The 21,452-nt window shown below is 40.2% G+C and overlaps 2 protein-coding genes across 6 annotated transcripts in view; one reads left to right on the forward strand and one right to left on the reverse strand.

Moving 5' to 3' along the window:
- Positions 1–4,962, reverse strand: part of PRORP (protein only RNase P catalytic subunit) — a 58,546-nt gene extending 53,584 nt beyond the window's left edge. The window contains exons 1-3 of one of the 3 annotated variants that reach the window (XR_010389366.1): positions 4,783–4,962; positions 2,757–4,163; positions 464–511 (exon numbers count right to left, since the gene is read on the reverse strand). Coding sequence is in view for 2 of the 3 variants with exons in the window: in XM_026095112.2 (XP_025950897.1) it covers positions 464–511; positions 2,757–3,754 (1,046 nt within the window). In the remaining variant the exon portion in view is untranslated. The remainder of the gene's footprint in view (positions 1–463; positions 512–2,756; positions 4,164–4,782) is intronic. The other 2 variants (XM_026095112.2, XM_064512359.1) reach the window with 2 other exon arrangements.
- Positions 4,641–21,344, forward strand: PPP2R3C (protein phosphatase 2 regulatory subunit B''gamma). Of its 3 annotated transcripts, none has more exons than XM_026095115.2 (13): positions 4,641–4,807; positions 6,115–6,242; positions 7,437–7,541; positions 8,116–8,228; positions 9,036–9,133; positions 12,129–12,199; positions 12,895–13,027; positions 14,141–14,196; positions 14,270–14,345; positions 14,918–15,054; positions 17,040–17,177; positions 20,280–20,339; positions 20,889–21,344. In XM_026095115.2, the coding sequence occupies exons 1-13, from the start codon at positions 4,678–4,680 to the stop codon at positions 21,075–21,077; spliced, it is 1,434 nt and encodes a 477-aa protein (XP_025950900.2). In that variant the 5' UTR covers positions 4,641–4,677; the 3' UTR covers positions 21,078–21,344. The 3 variants fall into 3 exon arrangements, with proteins under 3 accessions (XP_025950900.2, XP_025950901.1, XP_025950902.1); XM_026095116.2 differs by lacking the exon at positions 4,641–4,807 and adding an exon at positions 5,064–5,271; XM_026095117.2 differs by lacking the exon at positions 4,641–4,807 and adding an exon at positions 5,408–5,632.
- Positions 21,345–21,452: the final 108 nt, after the last annotated feature.

Raw genomic sequence — 21,452 nt, forward strand, 5'->3', positions numbered from 1 at the left:
AGAACCCATGTACCCATACAAATTACTGTAGCGTGTAAATAGTAACTTAGCTTCCAAGGAGACATCAGCTTACGCACCAAAGCTGCTCTGATTTTCATGATACTTAAATACTCGATTAAGCTACAGGATCATAAAGCTAACCAAAAAAAAAAATCCTTAATTCCCAAACAGTAGATAAGCAAGCCATACAATAAGATGGCAGCTCTTAATTTTCTCCATTTTTTTTCCTGTCTTAGCTCTGCTTAGCATATCTCCTTTCCTCAGGCCTTGTTTAATGTGCAGGAATGAGTTGACACTCAGTTCTGGAAGCCTTAGGTACACAAAAGTTCATATTCTCAAAGATTAAAATTGCTTTCTTATATAAGGATTCAGAAGAGTGATTTTTCTATTGATATTTATGAAAGAAGAGTTCAAGGTAGACTAGTCAAAGATAACCCATTTTTAAATAAAATGTTGCCGTTACCTGTCTTTAATGTTGGTCAGGTGTCCTCTCCAGTTCTCTCCTGGAATACTAATATTTACATAGGGAAAGATAAGTGACAGCATTAGACTTTTATTTAATAATACCTGAATTGAAGATAAAAAACACTCCTATTTTGGTCACTGCCTAGAAGTAAGAGACCAACCACCTACATTCCACAGAAATCATACAAAAATTCACATATAGTTTAGCAATACCTGAAAATATCAATATACAAAGGATCAGCATTTAACAACATGCAGAGAACCAACACCAACCACCTCCCCAGCCTATATTGCACCCAAAGAGCACAAGTAACCAGGCTGCACTACCAATTTTCAAGTTGCACCCTACACATCCATAGAGTACTTCGGGATCTGGGAATTTAATCTCTTTTAAAAGTTCTCCATCGCAAACAAAAACCTGAAACTGTGGTGAAGTCTAAACCAAGTGAGAAAGCTCCATATAAAAATCTAGGATAAAATTCAGACAGAGATGAAGGTTTGATCCTGCCTCTATTAGAGTGACAAAGATCCTACTGATTTGAATGGCACAGGATCACATTATGAGGGAGTTACAACAGGAGACAAAAGTTCACAGCAAGAGGAGCCTAGTCTATGATGAATGTGACCACAGCATTTGAGAACCTGCCATGTCACTTACCACCCTAATAAAGAGATCACAGAGTTTAGTTTCTTCTCTTCTGTAGTAAGTAGCAAGAAATCAAATGGGAAACAGAAGTCAAAATTTCTATGCAAATACATTCCTAAGACATTAGGAAACATGCTAAGGGCAAAGTCGCTCATACCAAAACACTGCATTGGGACTTTTCAACTCCACATCACCACCACAACAGTCCCAGTGTAAACATTCATTTTTGCCCACAAGACCAAAATAGAATATGCCATACCCATGACAACATTGAACTGCAGATATCTCTCCCTTTGCCACTGTGTTTGTTATGGTAGGCTGTACAATCACATATGCCATGGACTTTGGAATAACCATCCCACTTCTCCCCTTCTTTTGTGTTTCTCATGCTGATATACAGAGGTTCTTTAGGTCTTTTACAAAGACAACAGCAACAGGAAATTCTCTTGCTTTCTCACACAAAATTGCCTAGCTTCAGTTTCCAGTATTGTTTTGTCATCACATACAGGCAATACACAGCTCTTTGACAACATACAGACTGCCCCTGCAGTCTTCTCCCCAAGAACTCTTATTAGGTTGAGTTTCCTGCAAATGTACTACTATACAGCACACACCCACAGGTAAGTTCTTCTCTGCTCTCTGGGAAAATAGCAGCCCAACACAGATTTTTGCCCTCTAGAACAGTTCACCTTGACTGAAGCCTAGTCGGTCTGCTCCCTAGCTGTTCCCAAGCAAGCAAGCAGGTAGGGCAGAGCAGTATAACAACTGCAGTACATTCCCACAGCTGTATTTTCTCACCAGGATGCCAGCTGTAAAACAGCTGGGCAACCTACACAAAACAAACCCAAGGAGACTCCAGTGAACTACACTGGGCATGCGTAGCACAATCAGATGCATTTGCAGAGTCTGACTACCACTATTCATGAAAGCAGACTGTGGCCTGCCAAGCACTCTGCTAAAACAAAGAGCTTTCTATCCATATTTTACTTCCCTTATTATTTTACGGGCAACACTTAGTTTTCACTTAACCCAAGCTAAATTCATGACATTGACATTCCTAATATATTTTACTACATTTCAGCAACCCATGCTGGAATATTGTATTCAGTTCTGGTGTTGACTATATATATAAAGAATGTTGAAAAACTGGAGAGGATTCAGAAGAGAACCAAGAAGAGGGTCTAGAAAAGGCTCTCAGAGTACTTTGTCCTTAACAGAATTTACTGCCTCTTTTCTTTAAAGAGGAACAATCTCATGTTTTGAACAACTTACTACTTCTCCATGCTGGTAGATTATTGGGGGGAGGGGAGGAATAAATAAAAATCTCATACCTGTCAATATTCCTTATGTATCAACCCCTCAATAAGAGAAGAGATGAAGTCAAGAGATTTCGGGCAGCCATGACCCATCAACATTTTCTACCTTCTGTATCAAGAATGGATATTTAAAAGGTAAAAACTCTTATGAAGAGGTAAAGGCAATAAAACACTTAGAGCAGAAATGAAATGCAGCTTTTAATGACAGTACACTTCTCAAGGAGAAGCACTATGAAATAAGAAACTGGGGAATCTTCTTAGCCTTAATCTGTGGAATAATTTGAATCCTATCCTCATGAACTGCAGCTTGCTTTTGAAACATTATTTACCTTTCAAACCATAGCTTTATACTCCGCATAAATGTTCTGTGAGGGTGTATTTGGTTCTCTCTCAAATATAAGAGGATACCAAACAGCTCTTTTTTTAACTCAGCATCTTTCATACCCCTGCTGAAGTCAAAAAAGGCCTGCAGGACATCCAAGGTTGGCACCAAATCCTTAGCCAGCATCTCATGGTAAAGTTCACATGCCAGGTTCATTTCTTGGTGACGGCTGGCTGCTTTGATGCAGGATTCATAGTTTGTTCTTGAGGGAGTCATAATTTTTTTCACTTCCTCCAAAAGAGTCAAGGCCATTCTCCATTGATCTGAATTACTCAGCCCCCTGATGAGAAGGTTGTAAGCCCCACTTTCTAATATCTTAAATCTTATTTTCATTATATCATACACATCACAAATTTCTGCTGTCTTCTGTTGCTGGACACACAATGCTAGGTACTTGATCAACAAGTTATATCTGATGTCACCATCACTCTTTGCCACATAAGTCAGCAAGGACTTGGCAACATCTATGGGGCTGTTGCACCTGACCATACTATTAAACATCACATCTTCAAATATTTCAGGTGATTGAAAGTTTTCCCTCAGCCTATTCCATTCTTCAGCCTGCAAAGGTTTTTCTGGAGGCTGGACCTTGGCAAACTTATGCCTTGATAGAACTTGACTCACTAATCGTTTCTTTGGAGCTTCAGAGGAAGAAAAGTGAAGTTTTTCTTCAGATATTTTTTTACTCTCCTCATCCCATCCTGTTTCTCCTTCATACTCAATTTCAGCACTTTTCTTGGTGGGAAAAACATCAGTTCCTTTGGAATCCACTGGTAATGCAGTGCCAGAAGATGTCATAAAACTGAAATAGCTAACCTTTTCTGAATTGGGGATATTGAAAGAAACAGCAAACAGCTGCTGGCATCTTAAAGCAGGCCAGAATATACGCCATTTCCCTAGCAAAGCCTGCATGCCCTGCTGCCTAGTTTGAGAGAAGAACGCCATGATAAAATGAAATTATCTCACTGTTAGCTCACTATATCTAAAGAAGTTATAAAATCAAAAATGCACTTTGCATGGGAAGGCTTATTATAAAAGCCTTATGGCTATCAAGCTGCATATATTGCACTTGTTCTTCAAAAGGCTTGTCCTATGAGTCTTTTAATCCTGTTATGAGAAGAAAAAAAATGGTAAAAACCTTTTTTCACAAAAAGCGTTCTCTTAAACTAGGAGCACATTATTCCAAAGGGAGGGTATCTTTCTGCCTAGACAAGTTACTTTGCAGCTTGTTTCTACTTGTCAGTTGCTGTTAAGATGAGTAATTAACATGCTGTACAGGAACAGGCAACACTGATGCAGCTATCCAAGAAATACAGGGTTTTCTCCTGCCTTCATCCAAGTCAAGTCAGATTTCCTAAAAATAAACAGAATAAAGACACCACTACAAAGAATAACATCATAACATGCTTCATACTTAGTATTCTTTGCTGTCATATTTACATTTACATGCTAGCAAACACAGAAGCCCAGTTTAGCTAGACAATTTTAGGTTAGCAATCCAAGTTCCAGTAGCTTATACAATCCCAACATGGGACTCCCACGTTAGTTCCGTTATGCCTTTTAGCTTGCGGCAAGCTTCAGCTTAACTGGCGTCCCCTGTTACAGACTGTAGGCAAGACGGCTGCCAAAGCAGGAGGCCAACGCCACCCTCGGCAGTTACGAGCACACCCCACGTGGGCACCATTCCGCGAGGGCTCCGGACTGCGGGCAGCCAGCGGAGCAGCGCACGCCGGGCAGAGGCCCCCTCCCGCCGCTCCCGCCGAGCCCCGGCACGGGGAGCGGGAGACCGGCGAGTCCCTTCCCGCCCGAGGCCCTTCTCGCCCAGCTGAAAACTAAAACTCCCGGCGTGCAGCGCGCTCGCCCATTGCATGTTGGGAAACACAGCTCCCGCTCCTCCCTGCCGCCGCCGCACCAGGGCAAAAAGCGCTGCCCCCGCCCAGGCTGTGCTGCCATCTCTCCGGGGACAGACCCACCTCGCACGGAGCGCCGCAGCCACAGGTAGCTCAGCACTACAACTTCCCAGCAGGACGGCGCCTAGGGCAGCGGCACCCATGCGACTGCCAGAGCACTAACCTCCACCCAGACCGGAATTGCTCCCTGAACCCAGCGCGCTGCACTTTGAGCCAATCGGAGCTTAACGGGTGGGGCGTGTTGGCCCGCACGTGACCCTACATACCCAATCAGAGACGGGCACAGCACACCATTTCCCCCCCCGGTAGCGTGTTGTACTGTTGTATCGGTTATGGGCATAGCGCTCACGGGTCACGTGGGCGTAGCAACGCACGGCGCATGCGCGGAGGGCAGGCTGGCCGGGTGGCGGGTCGGTAGGTGCCCTGCCCTCTGCGGCGACATGCCGGTCACGTGGCCCGGGCGGTGGTAGCCCGGATGTGCGGGGCCGGGCGCCGTGGGGGACATGGACTGGAAGCGGAGCCTCAGGGACCGCCTGGCCGCCCGCAGCGCCCGTGAGTGCCGCGGGGCTGGGGCGGCGAGGGGCCGGGCTGGGCGTGTGCGGCGTGCGGCGCCCGGGGCCGCGGCAGGGGCGGGCCCCGGCCCAGTCTCTCCCTCACGGCGGGGAGCTCCGCCTCTCCCTGCCCCTCGGTCTTCGTCGCGAGTAACGGCCGCCGCCGGGCGTTGGAGCGCCAACGGCCGCCGGGGGCGGCACCCTGAGCGGGGCGGGGGCGCCGAAACAAATATGAGCCTTTATGTTAGAGGTTAACCAGGCTCAAGGCTGAGGAACACTGAAAAGCTTGTGCAGCCCTGTGGAAATCGGTCTCGTAAAGGCTGGTTTGTCTGTAGTACATACCTCTGCTGCATCTCTGGCTGGTAACTCTTGGTTCTTAAATGAATGCACAAAAAACTCTCCTAATGTTAAGAATACGGTCATGCCTGCAAGGCTGAAAGGTGATACACTGTTGCTGCTAGCAGTAAGCAGTCACTTAAAAAAAAAAAAAAAAAAAAAGGAAAAAAACGTTTGAAAAGCAAGAACGTTGCTGCTGTCAGTCATAACCATAACCATGTATGTGTCCCAACCACGTAACCGTATGGTATCCGGTATTTGTGGTTACTCGATAAGGTACTTTATCCATACTCGAGTAGAATAGGCGTATAATATGTTCAGTGCACACATTTAATCTAGGTAATAGGCATGTGCTTCTTTTACTTTCATCTGGATTCCTCATAACAACTGTTATTAAGCAGCATGGTTGTATAAAACTTATGGTTAATTCCTTTTTTCAAGCTCCTTGTTACAGTGGAATGCTGTGTACTTGGAGTACAGTATGAAAATTCTTTTCTGTATTAATCAGCCAAAAAGAGTGAACAAGAGCTGAAGGATGAAGAAATGGAATTGTTCACAAAATACTACATGGAATGGAAAGGAGGAAGAAAAAGTGGCAATACATCATATATGAACATACCACGGTTTTACTACAGGGTAAGTGAGGTATCCAGCTATACTTAAACCAGAGACTATTCCTTATTATAAAAGAAATTATGCATACTCAAAGGGGCATTTCAGCCCCAGAACCTTAAGTAGATCAACATCTGAAAAATGTGGGTTACTAAGCCTACAGTGTGGGTTGCTAAACCACAATCTACAGTTGTGGATTTCAGCAGTTTCAAATAACTAATTGCTAAGCATCCTATAAGAGGCCATGAAATAGCTTGCTAACACTACTAGTAATCAGGAAGTAGGCTTGGCTGTTGAATAAAATGATAAAGTCCTTTTTCAGAGAAATGTGCTTCTTATTTTACCTAATTTTTGATATACCAGTGTTGTAAAATATACATCCTCCTGTTTCTGTTTAGACACAGTGGTGTTCATGAAAAGAATGTGTGGTTGATCTTGCAGACTAAAGACAGAGTTGCTGCTTGCATCATCCAGCAGAAATTTTTGGTCAGGGTATTTACTTCTGAGGTAAACCATATTCAGGGGGAAATACAAGAAAGAGCACAAGTTTGACATTTTGGTATTGTGAGCACATGTGAATACAACTGCTCAGCTACCGTGTAAACCTTACAGGATATTCCTTAGGAACATGAGTTTCTGCCAATTAAATTCTCAAATGCCTTTGTTTCAGTTGCTGAATATGCATGCAGCCATTCAAATTCTATATAACTTCTCATGTAAAAATCAGCAAAACTTCCATGCTGAGCATCCTCCCATCCATCTTGCTTGCCAGATCTCACTGATGTTGTCTAGTAGACAATCTCATCTTTGAGACTGAGGCCTACTACGAAACGGAAGGTGCTCCTCTCTCTCCTGACTAATAGCACAGTAGTAAATGCCTTCTGTGTGAGAGCCCTCCTGTCTTGCAGCCATGGGAAAGAGCTTTCTAGGTGGGTTATCAGGTGTGAGGTAGGTTTTTTTTTCCAGTTTCTCATGTCAAAGATGTCGTGCTTTAAATATCTATTTCAATATTAAAACAATCTGATATAGCGTGCAAGTGATATTTCTCTATCTAGAAGAAGCAGGTACCACACAGCATTCTGGTAGATATTTCAGTGTTTTCTATGGAGTGGACAGCATCAGAAGACATGAGTCAGGTCTCGTTAAGAATACTTGCTAGCTCTGTAGTTTTTGAATGCTACTACTGTACAGAAATTTGAAATGCCACAATGTTTCTAGCTGCCAGCTGAAGATGAAGTCTTGCTTCAGAAATTAAGAGAAGAGTCTAGAGCAGTCTTTCTGCAAAGAAAAAGTAGAGAACTGTTGGATAATGAAGAGCTTCAGGTAAGAAAATATTTTCTGTATGTTTTGAATGACTTTTGACAGAATTTCTCTGTCTACAGAGTTTTATTGTCTTCTGTCCATCCACAGAATCTTCTTGTGCAGTTTGTAAGGTGCTTTGTACCTGGGCGAGTTGGCTCTTTGTGAAATACTGGCTAAAGCCTAAGTGCTGCGTAGTCTTAAGCTGGTAACCTAAGTGTAAAACTTGGATGTTATGATGTACGTGAGGTCTAAATCAGTGGCTTTTATTCTTCCAGTGTATTCCAACAATTTCCCTAGTGGCCCAGAAGAAGAAACAGGTGCTGTTTACATACCATTGCGAGAAACTCCAAAGATGGTTGAGTTGACAGCAGTGCTAAGACAGCAGGATGTGGTCCTAGAAATCCTAGTAACACATACAGGTGTACATAACACCAGTTTGGAGCAGTGGAAATACTGATTGCTTGCTTTTCTGGCTGAACTGACATTCTGTGCTGATTGCTTGGAATAACACTGCAGTAAAAGTATGTTCTTATATACACTGTCTTAAGCACATATAGAGAGATACCTTCTTAACCAAATATACATGCCTTTTAAGAATCTCTGGTTTCTGCTGGACAAACATCAGACATCACCAATGATTGGAGAAGAAGCAATGATCAACTATGAGAACTTCTTGAAAGTTGGTGAAAAAGCTGGACCTAAATGCAAGTAAGGCTTTCCTCTCCTATTTCTGCTTATTCTGGCTAAATCTAAGCGGTACCATAACTTTTGATTATTAAAGTAGATAGAAGCAGTTTAATGGTGAGAGAAATAATGTTCATGAAGTTATTGGTGAACTTGTTGCTTTTCATCCTTGCAAGGTTGTATTGTCCTACCTCCTTGTGGGAACTTCTGATAGAGATGTCTGTAAAAGAGGGTACCACAGCCTGTTGAAGGAGAAGTTCTAATGAGCATAAGCATTTCCATGATGCTGGAGTGGTCAGTAAACCAGCTTTCCCTGATATCTTCAGATGGATAAATTTCTACTTTATGTTCTGTGTGCATCATAAAATGAATAGTCCTTCTGTACTCTCCTGTTGGAAGCTGCTTGTGCACATAGCTTTGAGTTTTGGGCAGAAGCAGATTTGTTGACAGTACTGTTGGTTCTGTTTATGCATTTATCATTGTGGAAGATTGGAAGCTGCCAGTTATTTTTACTAAAGTAGAATTAAATTGAACAAAACATCTTAAAACTCCAAAGTCACTGAAGAGTGCTCCTCTTCATGAACAGCAAAGGCTGCTGCTTTATGAGTTTACCATTGTTTCTTGATAGGATCTTAACAAAGTGTATACTTTCCAAAAATTCATACAACACTTGTTAGCTGTAGTGTAGCAAACTAACCTCTTTGAAGACACTGAACACATCCTATCTTATTAAAACCATATTTTAAACTGTAGATTTTGAATCCTATAACTGAATATGTCAGTGCAGTGTTATCAAATGCACAAAATTAGTTTTTTGTTTATGTTTTACAGGCAGTTCTTCACAGCTAAGATCTTTGCTAAATTACTGCATAATGATCCTTATGGGAGGATATCTATCATGCAGTTTTTCAATTATGTCATGCGAAAAGGTTAGTTGATGCTTCCTCTGTGTTAAAAAAAAAAAAAACAAGAGTTTTTTTTATTTTCAAGGCTGTTTTAAGCTTTGTAATTATTTGCTGTTCTCTTCAACGGTTGTGAGCTCTAGCCCTTAATTGCTAATGATGTTTTCCTGTAGGTTTGAGTTTGTTTGTTGTTTGGTTTTTTTTTTTTCTTTCTTAGTTATTGCAAGGTGTGTGGGGGGGTCCCCCTACGTCTGCAGTCAGCTTCTTCCATCAGCCAGAGATCTCCTTGATCTGTTTATCGCATATTACATATATAAAAAATAGGTATTATATATAAAATATTATACAAATATATAACATTATATACATTACTATATGTAATATTATATATAATATTTTATATATATATTTTTTTCCTTTATTCAGGCAGTATTGCAAAGAGCAAACCAGAGTAGAGTTGCTATGTGGCCAGTGTGACCCTAATCCCTGGGATCAAAATGTCCAGTAGATAGAGCTTTATTAGCCAGCTGGGTTTTTTTTTCCTTTTACAGAATGTTATTATGTGTATTTTATAACTGTGCTTGTCAAATACATAAGTATATTCCTGAGCTAAATACTTGATCATGTGTTTGTCGCTGTAGCTTCGCCATGTTTTCAGCTACTTTTGCTTATAAATAATGACTGCTGCTGGAAAACAGAATGGCTTGTTTATCCATATTAGATCTTCCTTAAAAAGATGAGGTTGAGCAGCAGAAAGGAAGGTTGCCTTATTGCCTTGTTGTAGCTATTGCGTTCTCAGGTCAGGTAGAGCCTTCAAGAGGGGAGGATGGCACTTTTCCCCTAGAGCAGCTGAGCTTGTTTGGCTTAGAAAATCTTGTGGAGCAGAGGATGAAGGGGGCAAGAGACAAGAGAGGTGCTGAGTAGGATACCTGGTGAGTAGAAATGCAAAGTATGCAATTCCTGGAAGGAGTAATAGACCTGCTTGCAAAAAACAGTAGACTTGAAAGTTGCAGTATGGAAGGAGATTTCCTGTGAAGAAATAATCTTTGAAAATTGCATGCATTTCAAAAAGACCTACCCAGAAGGACACAACAGAGATTGTTCCAGAGCTCTTAAAACTTTTGGGTGAAACAAATAAAATTAATTCATGTGTATCCAAGGCAATACCTTTTTTCCCCCCTGTTCTTACTATTTTTCTGCTAAAAAAATAAATTCAGAATCCAGAAGCCTTTTGGCTTTTGAAATTTCCCATCTTGATATGATTTCATTTTCAGACTTTGACCAACACAGGGTCCCATCACAGTGTTTGTTTGCAGGTCCCACTTGAGCCAGTTAAATGAGGATCCTTGTTTTTTCCTAGCTTTCAGCATCGCTTAATTAGCCCAGTAGCATGTCTGTGCAGTAGCCAAGATCACCTCTATTGTCCATTGTACAGATGCATTTTTTTATGAGCACTAAAGACCAGACCAGAAACTGTTAAAGGAAAAAAAGGACTTGAAATTTCTGTAGGAATTAGTAACTTCCATCTGTATTTACTGCTAAATGTCCTTGCTGAAAGGAGGAGAAAGCAACAGGTGGTGAAGGGAGTCACTCCACAGCTGCTTAACCTGATCCAGGTCTGGGCAGTGTAGCCCCACATTTTGCTTTAAGCTGATGGAGCTCACACAACTGAGTAGTCAGCCTCCAGAGAGAGTGGTGCTGCTGCAGGGAAGGGGCCATACCAGCCTAAGCTTAAATCATCTTAAACTGGTGTGCCTCAGATGCCTCATGGTATTTTTTTAAAAACAGTTGAACTCCGTAATGAGCTTTGGGTTTTTTTTTTTCCTTAATATGTTCATTACAGTTTTATGGATAGTTGCGTGCAGCCACATACTTGTCCCAAGTACACAGTGTTCTGTCTTTCTTCCTCCTGCCTCCAGCTGATAGATTTCTTACAGTCCATGGATTACAGCCATCTCTGTCTTTCTTCATGATCTGCCCAGCGCTTTTGACAGGCCAAGAGAATGGCAAAGTTAATGGCGAAGTGTTCCCCAAAGCACCATTGTGTCTGCTTCCAATGACATTCCCTCCTCAGGAGAAAAGGTGGTTGAGTCTGGCTTTGTCTGCACAAGTAAAGCCTAGTAAGAATGTCTTGGATCACTTCAGAGTGTCCAATGTACTTATCTTTAAACTCAAGCCAACAAACAGCCTTGCCCTGCAACCTTCACTCTATTGTTTTTGAGTAACGCTTAACCTGCCTTGACAAACACTTACCTAGGAGAGAAGAATGTTGGTATGAAGTTCAGCTCCTGGGTTTTGCAGGAGGACTTTTAAACTGTTTCTTCACTAATAGAAAGTTAGTTTAACATGCGGTGTGAATACTGCTTTTCTATGCCTAATTTGTACTCCATCTCTGTTACTGTGCTCTAACGATGGCGGAGTGATTGGAAGATGATACCTTTTGAGCTGTAACCCTAAAAGTTTCCCTGGCCTATCTCTTGCAGTTACTGCTGCCCTGAAGCACTTTGTCCTGTGTACTGTCTGATTACTGCACATTCCCAGTACAAAAGTAGATGCTTGTACTGTTCCAGTTCTACTCTTGTAACTCAGAAGTGAGGTCAGGACTCTTGAGTGTAGCTGCAATGCCTCATATTGTAGAAGGGAGTGTGCGGTCTGTGCTGAAGCAATCTGTGACAAGCAACCTGTAAACCACATTGTAGAGCTGTCCCAGATGCAGTGAAAACTTGCTGCTACACATCTGCCTAGTTTGGTGAGCGAGAACAAATCCATATGATTCAATGTACCAGATAGAATGTGACACTTGCTCAGGTATTTCTCATGACTAGTTATATATGCTGCAACCAAGGCTGTCTTATGCCATGTATCCCTAGTGACTTACCAACTCAGAGGGTGAACTGTGTTTTTTAAGATGGTTTGGTACCTATCTGGGCTCTGTTTAAGTCTTAGAAAAATCAAGAAATACAGGGAGGTACTTAATATCTAAGATTGCCATGTGCCCATTTATTTATTTATTTATTTACAGTGTGGCTTCATCAGACGAGAATAGGTCTCAGTTTATATGATGTGGCAGGACAGGGCTACCTCAGAGAATCAGTAAGTAATTAATCCTTGATGAATTTAACGTCTGTGTTTACTCAGGTGACGAAGTATCAGGAGGGTTCCAGTTCTATTCCATAAAAGCCAAATCATAATCTAGATTTGGGGAGAGCAAATCTGTTTGGATAAATAGCAATCTCTCTGTATTAGAGATTTGCTGGTGAGGCTGCTGCTAGCCTTAGCAACACATGGGTAATTCTCTGAAAAGGAGATTGAAAAAGAGATATCAAGGCTTCATATGATTACCATTTTAATAGTTTTAGTAGAAAAGAGTAAAAATCAGGAAAAGCATGACCAGAGCAAGCCTGAAGGAATAAGCTATTTTCCTGTTCTAACAAAAGTTAATGTTGTAAAATAAATAAGAAGACTCAATTTAAAAGGTCTATTAAAGAATATTCGACAATAAGGTAATCCAATTATGAGTTATGCATAGGGTTTTTTAACATTCTGCTTTATTTGTAGACCATTTCAGTTATGGTACCACACATGCATATTACATATGTGACCTAGGATTTATTGCACTGAAGACAGAAGCTCTTCTGCCTGCCTTCTTGCTCTTTCCTGTATTGTTACAGAAGTGTATTTTTAACAAATAATGCTTGAAAGTCAGAGTGCAGTCTAAAGAACAAATGCAGTTTAAACAATAGTTGTGTTTAAAGTTTCAGTGCATGTGTTTTTTCTTAATTGTACAGGATTTGGAAAACTATATTTTGGAACTCATCCCTACTTTGCCACAGCTGGATGGTTTAGAAAAGTCTTTTTACTCCTTCTATGTTTGCACAGCAGTTAGAAAATTCTTCTTCTTTCTAGATCCTCTCAGAACAGGTAGGTCTGTGTTTTCAAAATTCTAAATATGTGGGAATATTCTCACTTCTAAAATGATTGCACTGAAGCGATTTGCACCTTCAAAGTGATGTGTAGTTACCTTTATAGGCTTCAGTTCAGCAATCTTGTGTTTGAAGATTAATCTCCACTGAAGACTGTGAGTCTCTATGTGGGTCTCATAATCTACTTGCACAGCTAATGAGTTTTAGTGAATTATCTCTCAATTGTGGTACTGTGGAGTTATTGAAGTTAACAAATAAGATGATGTTTCATCATAATGCAGAGAAAACTGGATGTAACAACTACTAACTCAGAACTGCTTGGCAGAACATCAGCAGAGCTGTGCAAATGCTCAAGAAGGCTTATTACGATGTGCTTCCCCTGTGACTAGATTTGTGCACACCATATATGCTCACGAGGAAAGGTTTTCAGTTATGACAGCTAATCCTGTTATTATGGATATAGCTCACTTGGGCAACAGTGGGCTTTTTCCCATGCCCTTGAATTAAGGTTGTCACAAACTATGTGCCTTTTCAAGATATGGCTGTGCTAGCTCAAGATGTCAGAGCTGTGTGGGCAGTAGACTCTGGCAGAGGTAATTACAAACATGTGGAGAGGGTATATGAGAAATTATACTGTCGTTGTTTTTCATGACCATTTGCACAGCAAGTATCTGCACACCAGAAGTTCATTCTGCCACCTTAGCTTTGTCAGGTCTGTAGTTTCTGCAAGTGTAAAAATATAACATCATCTAAGAGATATTATTAGTCCAGTAGCAGTTTTAAGCGTGTGTTTTCTTTGCATTTATTTTATATTTCAAGTTGATATTGAACACTCATTTGTTTTCTGTCTAGTTTTCTGGCATATAAAGTTCCAAGATAACTCCTCTTCTACAAATATCAGGCTTGTTTTGTTGTTGAGACATTTAAAATGTATTTTTATTTTATCTTTTAAATGACACCCTTATCTTCGATGTTACAAGTTGTTTAATAGAAAAGAAAAACATTTCTGCTCAGAGTACCTCTTGCTTAAGTAGAACCACCTAAGTGAGGATACCGAGATGGATATATTCCTGGGTGACTGTTATAACCTACTTTCTTTTTCTTCCTGTAGGGAAGATAAAGATACAAGATATTTTAGCTTGCAGCTTCCTAGATGACTTGTTGGAGGTAAGATCTTGTAACATATACTATTGTATTTTAGTTTACCCTTTCTGAATTCTAACTTTTATATTTCACCTAGTTAAGGGATGAAGAACTTTCTAAAGAAAGTCAGGAAACAAACTGGTTTTCTGCTCCTTCTGCACTAAGAGTTTACGGTAGGTTCCTATATAGGTGAACATTTTTCTTTTCTCTACCTTGTATGGCGTAGTCACATACTTAGCATTGTTTTTCCTTTCTTATTGCCTTTCAATCCTGCTGCTGCCTTGTCTTTTCAACTCCTCCAGACATACCATCAGTCCATCCTCCTAACTTTCTTTTATAGTTTTTGTTCTCTTTCCCTCTGTTTACTGTCGCATTGCATTCCTTGCATTCCTCTGTACCTTCTGTTTTGACTGCTCTATTCGTGCTTTTGTATCACCTTTGGCTCTTTTTTACAGCAAATCTCTGTTGAAGATGCTAGCTTTTCCTTTAAAGCCAACACTTAACTCATCTGTTCCTTTCTGTGTGTACTCAGCCTTTATTTTTGAGCCATCGCCTTTGAGTAGAGCTATTAGCACCTCGTTACAGGAATTCTTGTCTCCCCTGTGTTCTGCGCTTATTTATGATGCTCTATGAATATTCTTACAGATCTAGAGTATTCCACTTAATAATTTAAATCATAAAGTTAGTGCATTTTCCTCCGTTGAACAATTCTTTGCTATGTTTTGGCCTCTTTATCCCTCTGTAGGCCAGTACTTAAACCTTGATAAAGATCACAATGGCATGCTCAGCAAAGAAGAGCTGTCCCGCTATGGAACAGGGACTCTGACCAACGTATTCTTGGATCGTGTCTTCCAGGAGTGCTTAACTTATGATGGAGAAATGGTAATCACGTATATTTACTCTGTTCCCAATTTAAAAGCATCTGCTTGTTGCTATGGAAAATGTCTCAGAATCAGTATCTTTAAAATAAATAGTGGCTGGATGTAAAGTAATTTTTGTTTCTCATTATGTGTGTGACTGACAGCACAGCAGATTAGAAAAATAATTTTCTGATGTCAGGATGATTGCAATGTGGTTGAAAGATGGGAGTTGCTTTTTTTGAAAATCAAAGGTGCTATATAATCCAGATAATCTAGGATAAAGTTTCTCTTCTTTTGTACATTCAATAATGCAAAGTGCACGTTGATAAAAATGTTTAGATATAGCAATACTTTTTAATGACATTAATTCTTTAGTTAAAGAGAGCCAAAGAGAAATGACATATCTTAAGACTAACCCAACAGTTAGCTAACCTGTATATTTCATTGTGAAGATGATAGCAATTTTATTGCAGGCTATCTACGGCTGTAAACAGTTGGATGTCTAACCTGAAATTAGGGCTAAAATTAAGACTCAGACTGTTTCTTTTGAAAGCTTTCCATAGTCTATCACTACTTCTAGTATCTGCATTCACATGACTTGCCTCTAAAAGTGATAAATGACAAATTCACTGCACAGTTCTTCTGTGTTCCTTATCTTAGCAGTGTTTCATAGAATCACAGAATCATTGAAGTTGGAAGGGACCTCTGGAGATCATCTCATCCAGCCCCCATGCTTAAAGCAGGGTCAACAAGAACAGGTTGCTCAAATGGCCTCGTCCAGCTGTGTTTGGAATATTTCGACCCCTCTGGTCAATCTGTTTCAGTGTTTGAATGCCCTCACAGTAAAAACATATTTACTTATGTTTAAATGAAATTTTATTTATTTCTGTTTGTTGCCTCTTTTTCTCTCACTGGGCAGCGCTAAGAGGAATCTGGCTGTCTTCTTTACTACCCCCCTCTCAGCTATGTATGCACAAGGATGACATCTTCCCTGAGCCTTCTTTTCTTGAGCCTGAACAATCCCAGCTCCCTTAGCCTCTCCTCATATGACAGTTGCTCCAGTCCCTTAATCATCCTTTGCTGGACTTGCTGCAGTATGTCCATGTCTCTCTGGTGCTGGAGAGCCCAGAACTGGTCCCAGCACTACAGATGTAGCCTCACCAGGGCTGAGTAGAGGGGAAGGATCACCTCCTTCGACCTGCTGATGATGCTTGTTCTAGTGCAGCCCAGGATGCTCTTGGCCTTCTTTGCTGCAGGGGCACATTATTGGCTCACGGTCAGCTTGCTGTCCACCAAGACCCCCAGGTCCTTCTCCACTAAGTTGCTCTCCAGCTGGTCGGTCCCCAGCCTGTGCTGGTGCATGGGGTTATTCCTCCCCAGATGCAGGACTCTGCACTTTGCTTTGTTGAACTTCATGAGGTTCCTGTCTGCCCATTTCTCCAGCTTGTCAAGGTCTCTCTGAATGGCAGCACAAAGATCAGGTGCTTAAGGTAGATAAGGTTGTTGCATATATAGGACCATAGGATTTCTGTTAATTGTCACAGATTAAAATGTGATTGGCCAAATTAGCAGCTCTGATCTAAGGATTATGTGCTTTAATTGGTCATGTAGTTCACTCTCAGATAACAGTAAGCTTACTTATACTGTACATTTATAATTTGTTGTAATGAAAACTTGTTATTGGCTTTCCTTGACTAGTTGAGTATGCTAAGCAGTCTAGGGATGTAACAAGCATTGTTTAAAAGTATATATAGCCTGTTAAATTTGGATTTCTTCTTGGATTCCTAATTTACATATAAAATGGCAGTGGATTTGCTATCCTCAGCAGTCACTAGAAACTAACTTTTCTGTTCACATCAGTGGCAGCAGCCATTTTCTGTTTCATGTTGTCTTTTTCAGAAAACGAACTGCTCCCCTACAATGAAATAGCTGCCAATTACAATGTTCCTGCTTGCAAAATCAATTTAGAAAGAAGACTGTAATAAACATGATTGTATCTACTTTTAGGACTATAAGACCTACCTGGACTTTGTGCTTGCATTAGAAAACAGAAAGGAGCCTGCAGCTCTGCAATATATTTTCAAACTGCTTGATATAGAGAACAAAGGATACCTGAATGTCTTTTCCCTTAATTATTTCTTTAGGGTAAGTCTCTTTATACAGGTAGGCCATTTTCTGTGTTTATGGTGTTATAGTCTGTGTGCTTCTGCATACAGATCTGCAGGGAATCACTTTAAATTACTTATACCCACTGGGAGGCTAGTGACTACTTCTTAGAAGATTTAAAATATTAAAAAAGCAGTACTGCAAAACTTGGAAAGAATTCAAAAGGTATTTTCAACATTTTATTTGCTGTTGAAATTAGCTGGTTTGATTTCGTTTAGGAAAAATATTTTCTATTGATTTTTTTTTTTTTTTAAATGGGAATTGTCCTGAAATTGTCTGACAATTACCTATTAAAATCTCTTATGATGGTTCTAATTGGTTATTCCCCATGCTTTTAGTTTCCACTTTGATACTAAAATTCAATGTAAGAAATTAAAATACTGAAGTGCGGTGATGACTTGTACAACTGTGGGATTCAGTGTGTTGATGCAGAAAAGTTTCTTGCATTTTTCTTACTCTGTACTTTTATCCACTGCTTCCATAGTTGTGTTCTCTCTTTTATTTATTTATTTATTTAAATTGAATTGATACTTCAGATGTCATGGGCAGGGGGAGGTTGGATAGGGGAATGTTATACAGTTTAAAAAAAAAATAGGGGGGTGGTTTAGGCTGAATTATAAGTAATGCATTTTTCATGTTCAAGATCCTTCTTCAGTGGTATTTATTTAGACACAGGGACAAGCACTTCAATTTTCTGTATGTGGGTCTTTGTACTCTATCTTTAAGAATAAACTGTGTCATTGAATTTAGCCCCAAGCTGTAAGCATGAAGAACAAGTATATATTTCGTTCAACTCTAAGTAAAGCATTCAAGCCTGCTCAAAGGCATAATCTTGTATTGTCTTTGTTTCTATATTGTAAAAAGTCTCCAGCATAAATTTTGGGTGATAGCGACTGCAGCTATGTCATTTTATAAAAATAGGATTTTTTTAATCTGGAAGACCTTTCCTAAAAAGGAAAGGGATGTTTATAACCCTGCCCCCTGCCCCCCCCCCCTTTGTTTTCCTTTTAGCAGCTTGGAGTAATAGAATAATCTAGGTTGAAAGGGACTTTTTGAGGTTCCCTGCTTCTACCATCTACTGAAAGCAGGGCCAGCTTCATGGTTAGGTCAGGTTGCTCAGGGCAGTGTCCTGGTGAGTTTTGAGTAACTCCAAAGGAGGGGAATCTGAAGTCTCTTCTGGCAACTTGTTCCACAGTTTGCCCACCCTTCCTGAGAAGTTCCTCCCCTCCTCCCCTCTCACTGCAGCAGTTTGTGTCCCTTTCCTCTTGTCCTTTCAGTGCATACCTCCAAGTGCAGTCCAACTGTGTCATCTCTTCAACCACCTGCTAGGTAGTTGAAGACAGTAACTATGTCCCATCCCCTGACTTTCTCCCAATTAAATAAATCCCCTTCTCAAGCCTCTCTTCATAGGTGCTCTGTGCTTCAGCCTCTAAACCATCCTGATAGCTCTCTGCCGGACTTACTCTCATTTGTCGCTGCCTGTTATAAACTGGGGAGCCACAAAATGTGAGGCTGCATCTGGAGTACTGCGTTCAAATGTTGAGTAGAGGGGAATAATCTGAACCTGCTAGCCATGTTTGTACCACACCAGTGCAGCCCAGTATGCATCTGCCTTCATCAATACAGGGGCACCCTGCAGACTGTTGTGCAAATTCTTGTCCGCCAGGACTTCTAGCTCCTTTCTTGCAAAATTGCTTCTAATCAGTTGGCCCCTAGCGTGTACTGTTTGCATGGCGTTATTCTGGGCCAGGTGCAGGCAGAATTTTGCATTGGTCTTTGAACTTCGAGATTAACTTAATGTAGTGGTAGTGTAGCTGTGTTGTATAAAGACTATGAAACAGATTGACTTCAGTATTTCAGTTACTGTGTATCTTAATGGGAAACTGTTGGACCAGGACATGACAATTAGTGAAATTAAGAAATTACTTGTCTCCTTGCTTTTGCAGTCCATCATTCCCACCACTTCCTCCACTTTGCTTGCTTGGCAGTAGGATGCCTGGAGACTTGGGGCTGTACCAACTGTCAGTAACTGATTTTAATAAAGGGTTTTAATTTGCAGTTTTACACTTCGCAAAAATACAAATTTTAGTGTTGTCACAATACTTGAGTATCTTAATATGAAAGCTTAACAAGGTGATTCTGCATAAGCTGTCATCTCATGGCCATTTGGTGTGTCCATTTCCAGTAATGTTCTATGCCTTAGATATTGAAAGACTCCTTGACTACAGCAGACAGTTGGTCAGACTACACAATGTGGTCTTCCTCAAACTTTTGGAAATGGAATGCGCTGTGTAAGCCTTCTCTTGAAATCGGAAAAAATTCCTTTTGATTCTGAATAACAGCTTTTATGCTAGCATAAGTGTGGGTAGATCTGCACCTACAGGGACTGTGCTGATGTAGCTATCCTGACAAGGCAGTACAGCTTGTATTAGTGAAACAAGTGTTTTTGTTCATAGTTGTTTTCTGCAGGCAGAGGCTTGGTGATACAGCTGTTTAAATAGTATCACACTGAAAGGGCTAATAATAGGGAATAATATTTTACTTCAGTCCAGAAATGTCCACTTACGGCACAAACAAGGAACTCCTCCATAGACAAATGCTCAACAGTATACAGTTTCGCTCATGATGTTTGATCAACCAGAATGCAGGTTCCATTTTCAGAGCAACTTGATATGGAAATAGCCACATTGCTTTGTCTATTGATTGATCTTTTACCTTCTGTTTTTCCCTTAATGTTTCCTAGCAAAACTAAACCTTCTGGTCTGAGCGTATATCTTAAGCTTTGAATGTTCAGTGAACCTTCATATCCATGTGTCTGCAAATCCTATGTGCTGAATGTTTAATAAATGGTCATAATGAAAGGTTCACTCTCATATTGACTAAGAACTGTGGAGCAGATCATTGATTGTGGGAAAACTCACTCCTGCCTTACTTGTGGAAGAGAAAATTGGTTGCAAGCTGTACAGTTAATGCTTTGTCACAGCACAGATATTTAAGATACAGATGTATTAAGAAAAAGTTTCATACAGTGTGTCAGGATAGTACTGCACTACTTGTTTCTAACGTTTCTTTTGTCTCTAGGCTATTCAGGAACAAATGAAAATCCATGGACAAGAACCAGTTTCTTTTCAGGATGTCAAGGTTAGTTTTCCTGAAGAGAGTACTACATGAAATAATTGAATAAGCATTTCATAGTTTACTTACGTAATATTGTAGTTTCTAAGTTGGGGTATATTTATTTGCAGACTAGTAGAAGTGGTCTGACATCCTTTTCATAAGTTTGAAAATGGCTCTCTTTTCAGGAGTTGCTCTGGAAGAAAATTTTAGCACACAATTGTTCTAATAGAGTTTTCTTATTAATAGGCAAAGTATCTATACTGCCATACCTTACATTTAAATATATTTGGTGTGTCTATTCTGTAATTCAGGATTAGTTGGGTGGGGGTGGCTGCTGACTGAAAAGTGTCGATAAAAATAGATGAGCATGCTGCTCCTATCTCTGGCAAATTATTATACTTTGTATCTAAAAAGATTAGGGACTTTCTTAACAGCTTTTTGTAAATTGCTGTGGATGGCACTGGTTACCCAAAGATTATTCAGTATATGGTATAAAGTAGCCACTGTTCATTGATGTGTGGGTTGTTTTTTTCCTTTTTTTTTTCTTCTTCAATTTTGACTTTTCTTTCATAGGATGAAATCTTTGATATGGTAAAGCCTAAGGATCCTTACAAAATCTCCCTTCAAGACTTAATCAATAGCAGTCAAGGAGACACTGTTACCAGCATTCTAATTGATCTGAATGGGTTCTGGACATACGAGAACAGAGAGGTCCTTGTGGCAAGTGATAATGACAACACTGCTGATGTTGATGATACGTGACTTTGAACACAAGTAGACTGTATCCATAAAGACATCTTTAACTAATGCATTAACTAACTATTGGAAGCCGGAAACACTTGTTATCTGAATCAATGCCTCTTCCATTTTACTTCTTCCCCTCCTTGCTCTCCCTCCAGCATATAATGTAAAATGTGGTACATACAGGGACTGCTGAACCGATTCTGAAGCCAAAATAGCAAGTCTTGTTTAAGAGGTAACAATGATCTGTTGTTTTTTTGGTTTTTTGAATAAATATTTTTGGAGTCATTTCTTAAGTACCAAGAGATGTTCTTACTTGGATACCCTATTCTAGAATGTGAATTTATCCCAAGAGGGAGGATGCAGTTCTCATATATACTCAGCACTGGCCTGTAT

Source organism: Dromaius novaehollandiae, chromosome 5, assembly GCF_036370855.1.
Source record: "Dromaius novaehollandiae isolate bDroNov1 chromosome 5, bDroNov1.hap1, whole genome shotgun sequence".
In the NCBI taxonomy this organism is placed as follows: domain Eukaryota; kingdom Metazoa; phylum Chordata; class Aves; order Casuariiformes; family Dromaiidae; genus Dromaius; species Dromaius novaehollandiae.

Excerpts from the sequence above, each read along its gene's own strand:
- PPP2R3C (XM_026095115.2), top strand. The coding sequence starts at position 4,678 with ATGTTGGGAAACACAGCTCCCGCTCCTCCCTGCCGCCGCCGCACCAGG. Across the intron at positions 6,243-7,436 it reads TACCACGGTTTTACTACAGG|CTGCCAGCTGAAGATGAAGT; the intron begins GTAAGTGAGGTA and ends CAATGTTTCTAG. Across the intron at positions 8,229-9,035 it reads AAAGCTGGACCTAAATGCAA|GCAGTTCTTCACAGCTAAGA; the intron begins GTAAGGCTTTCC and ends TATGTTTTACAG.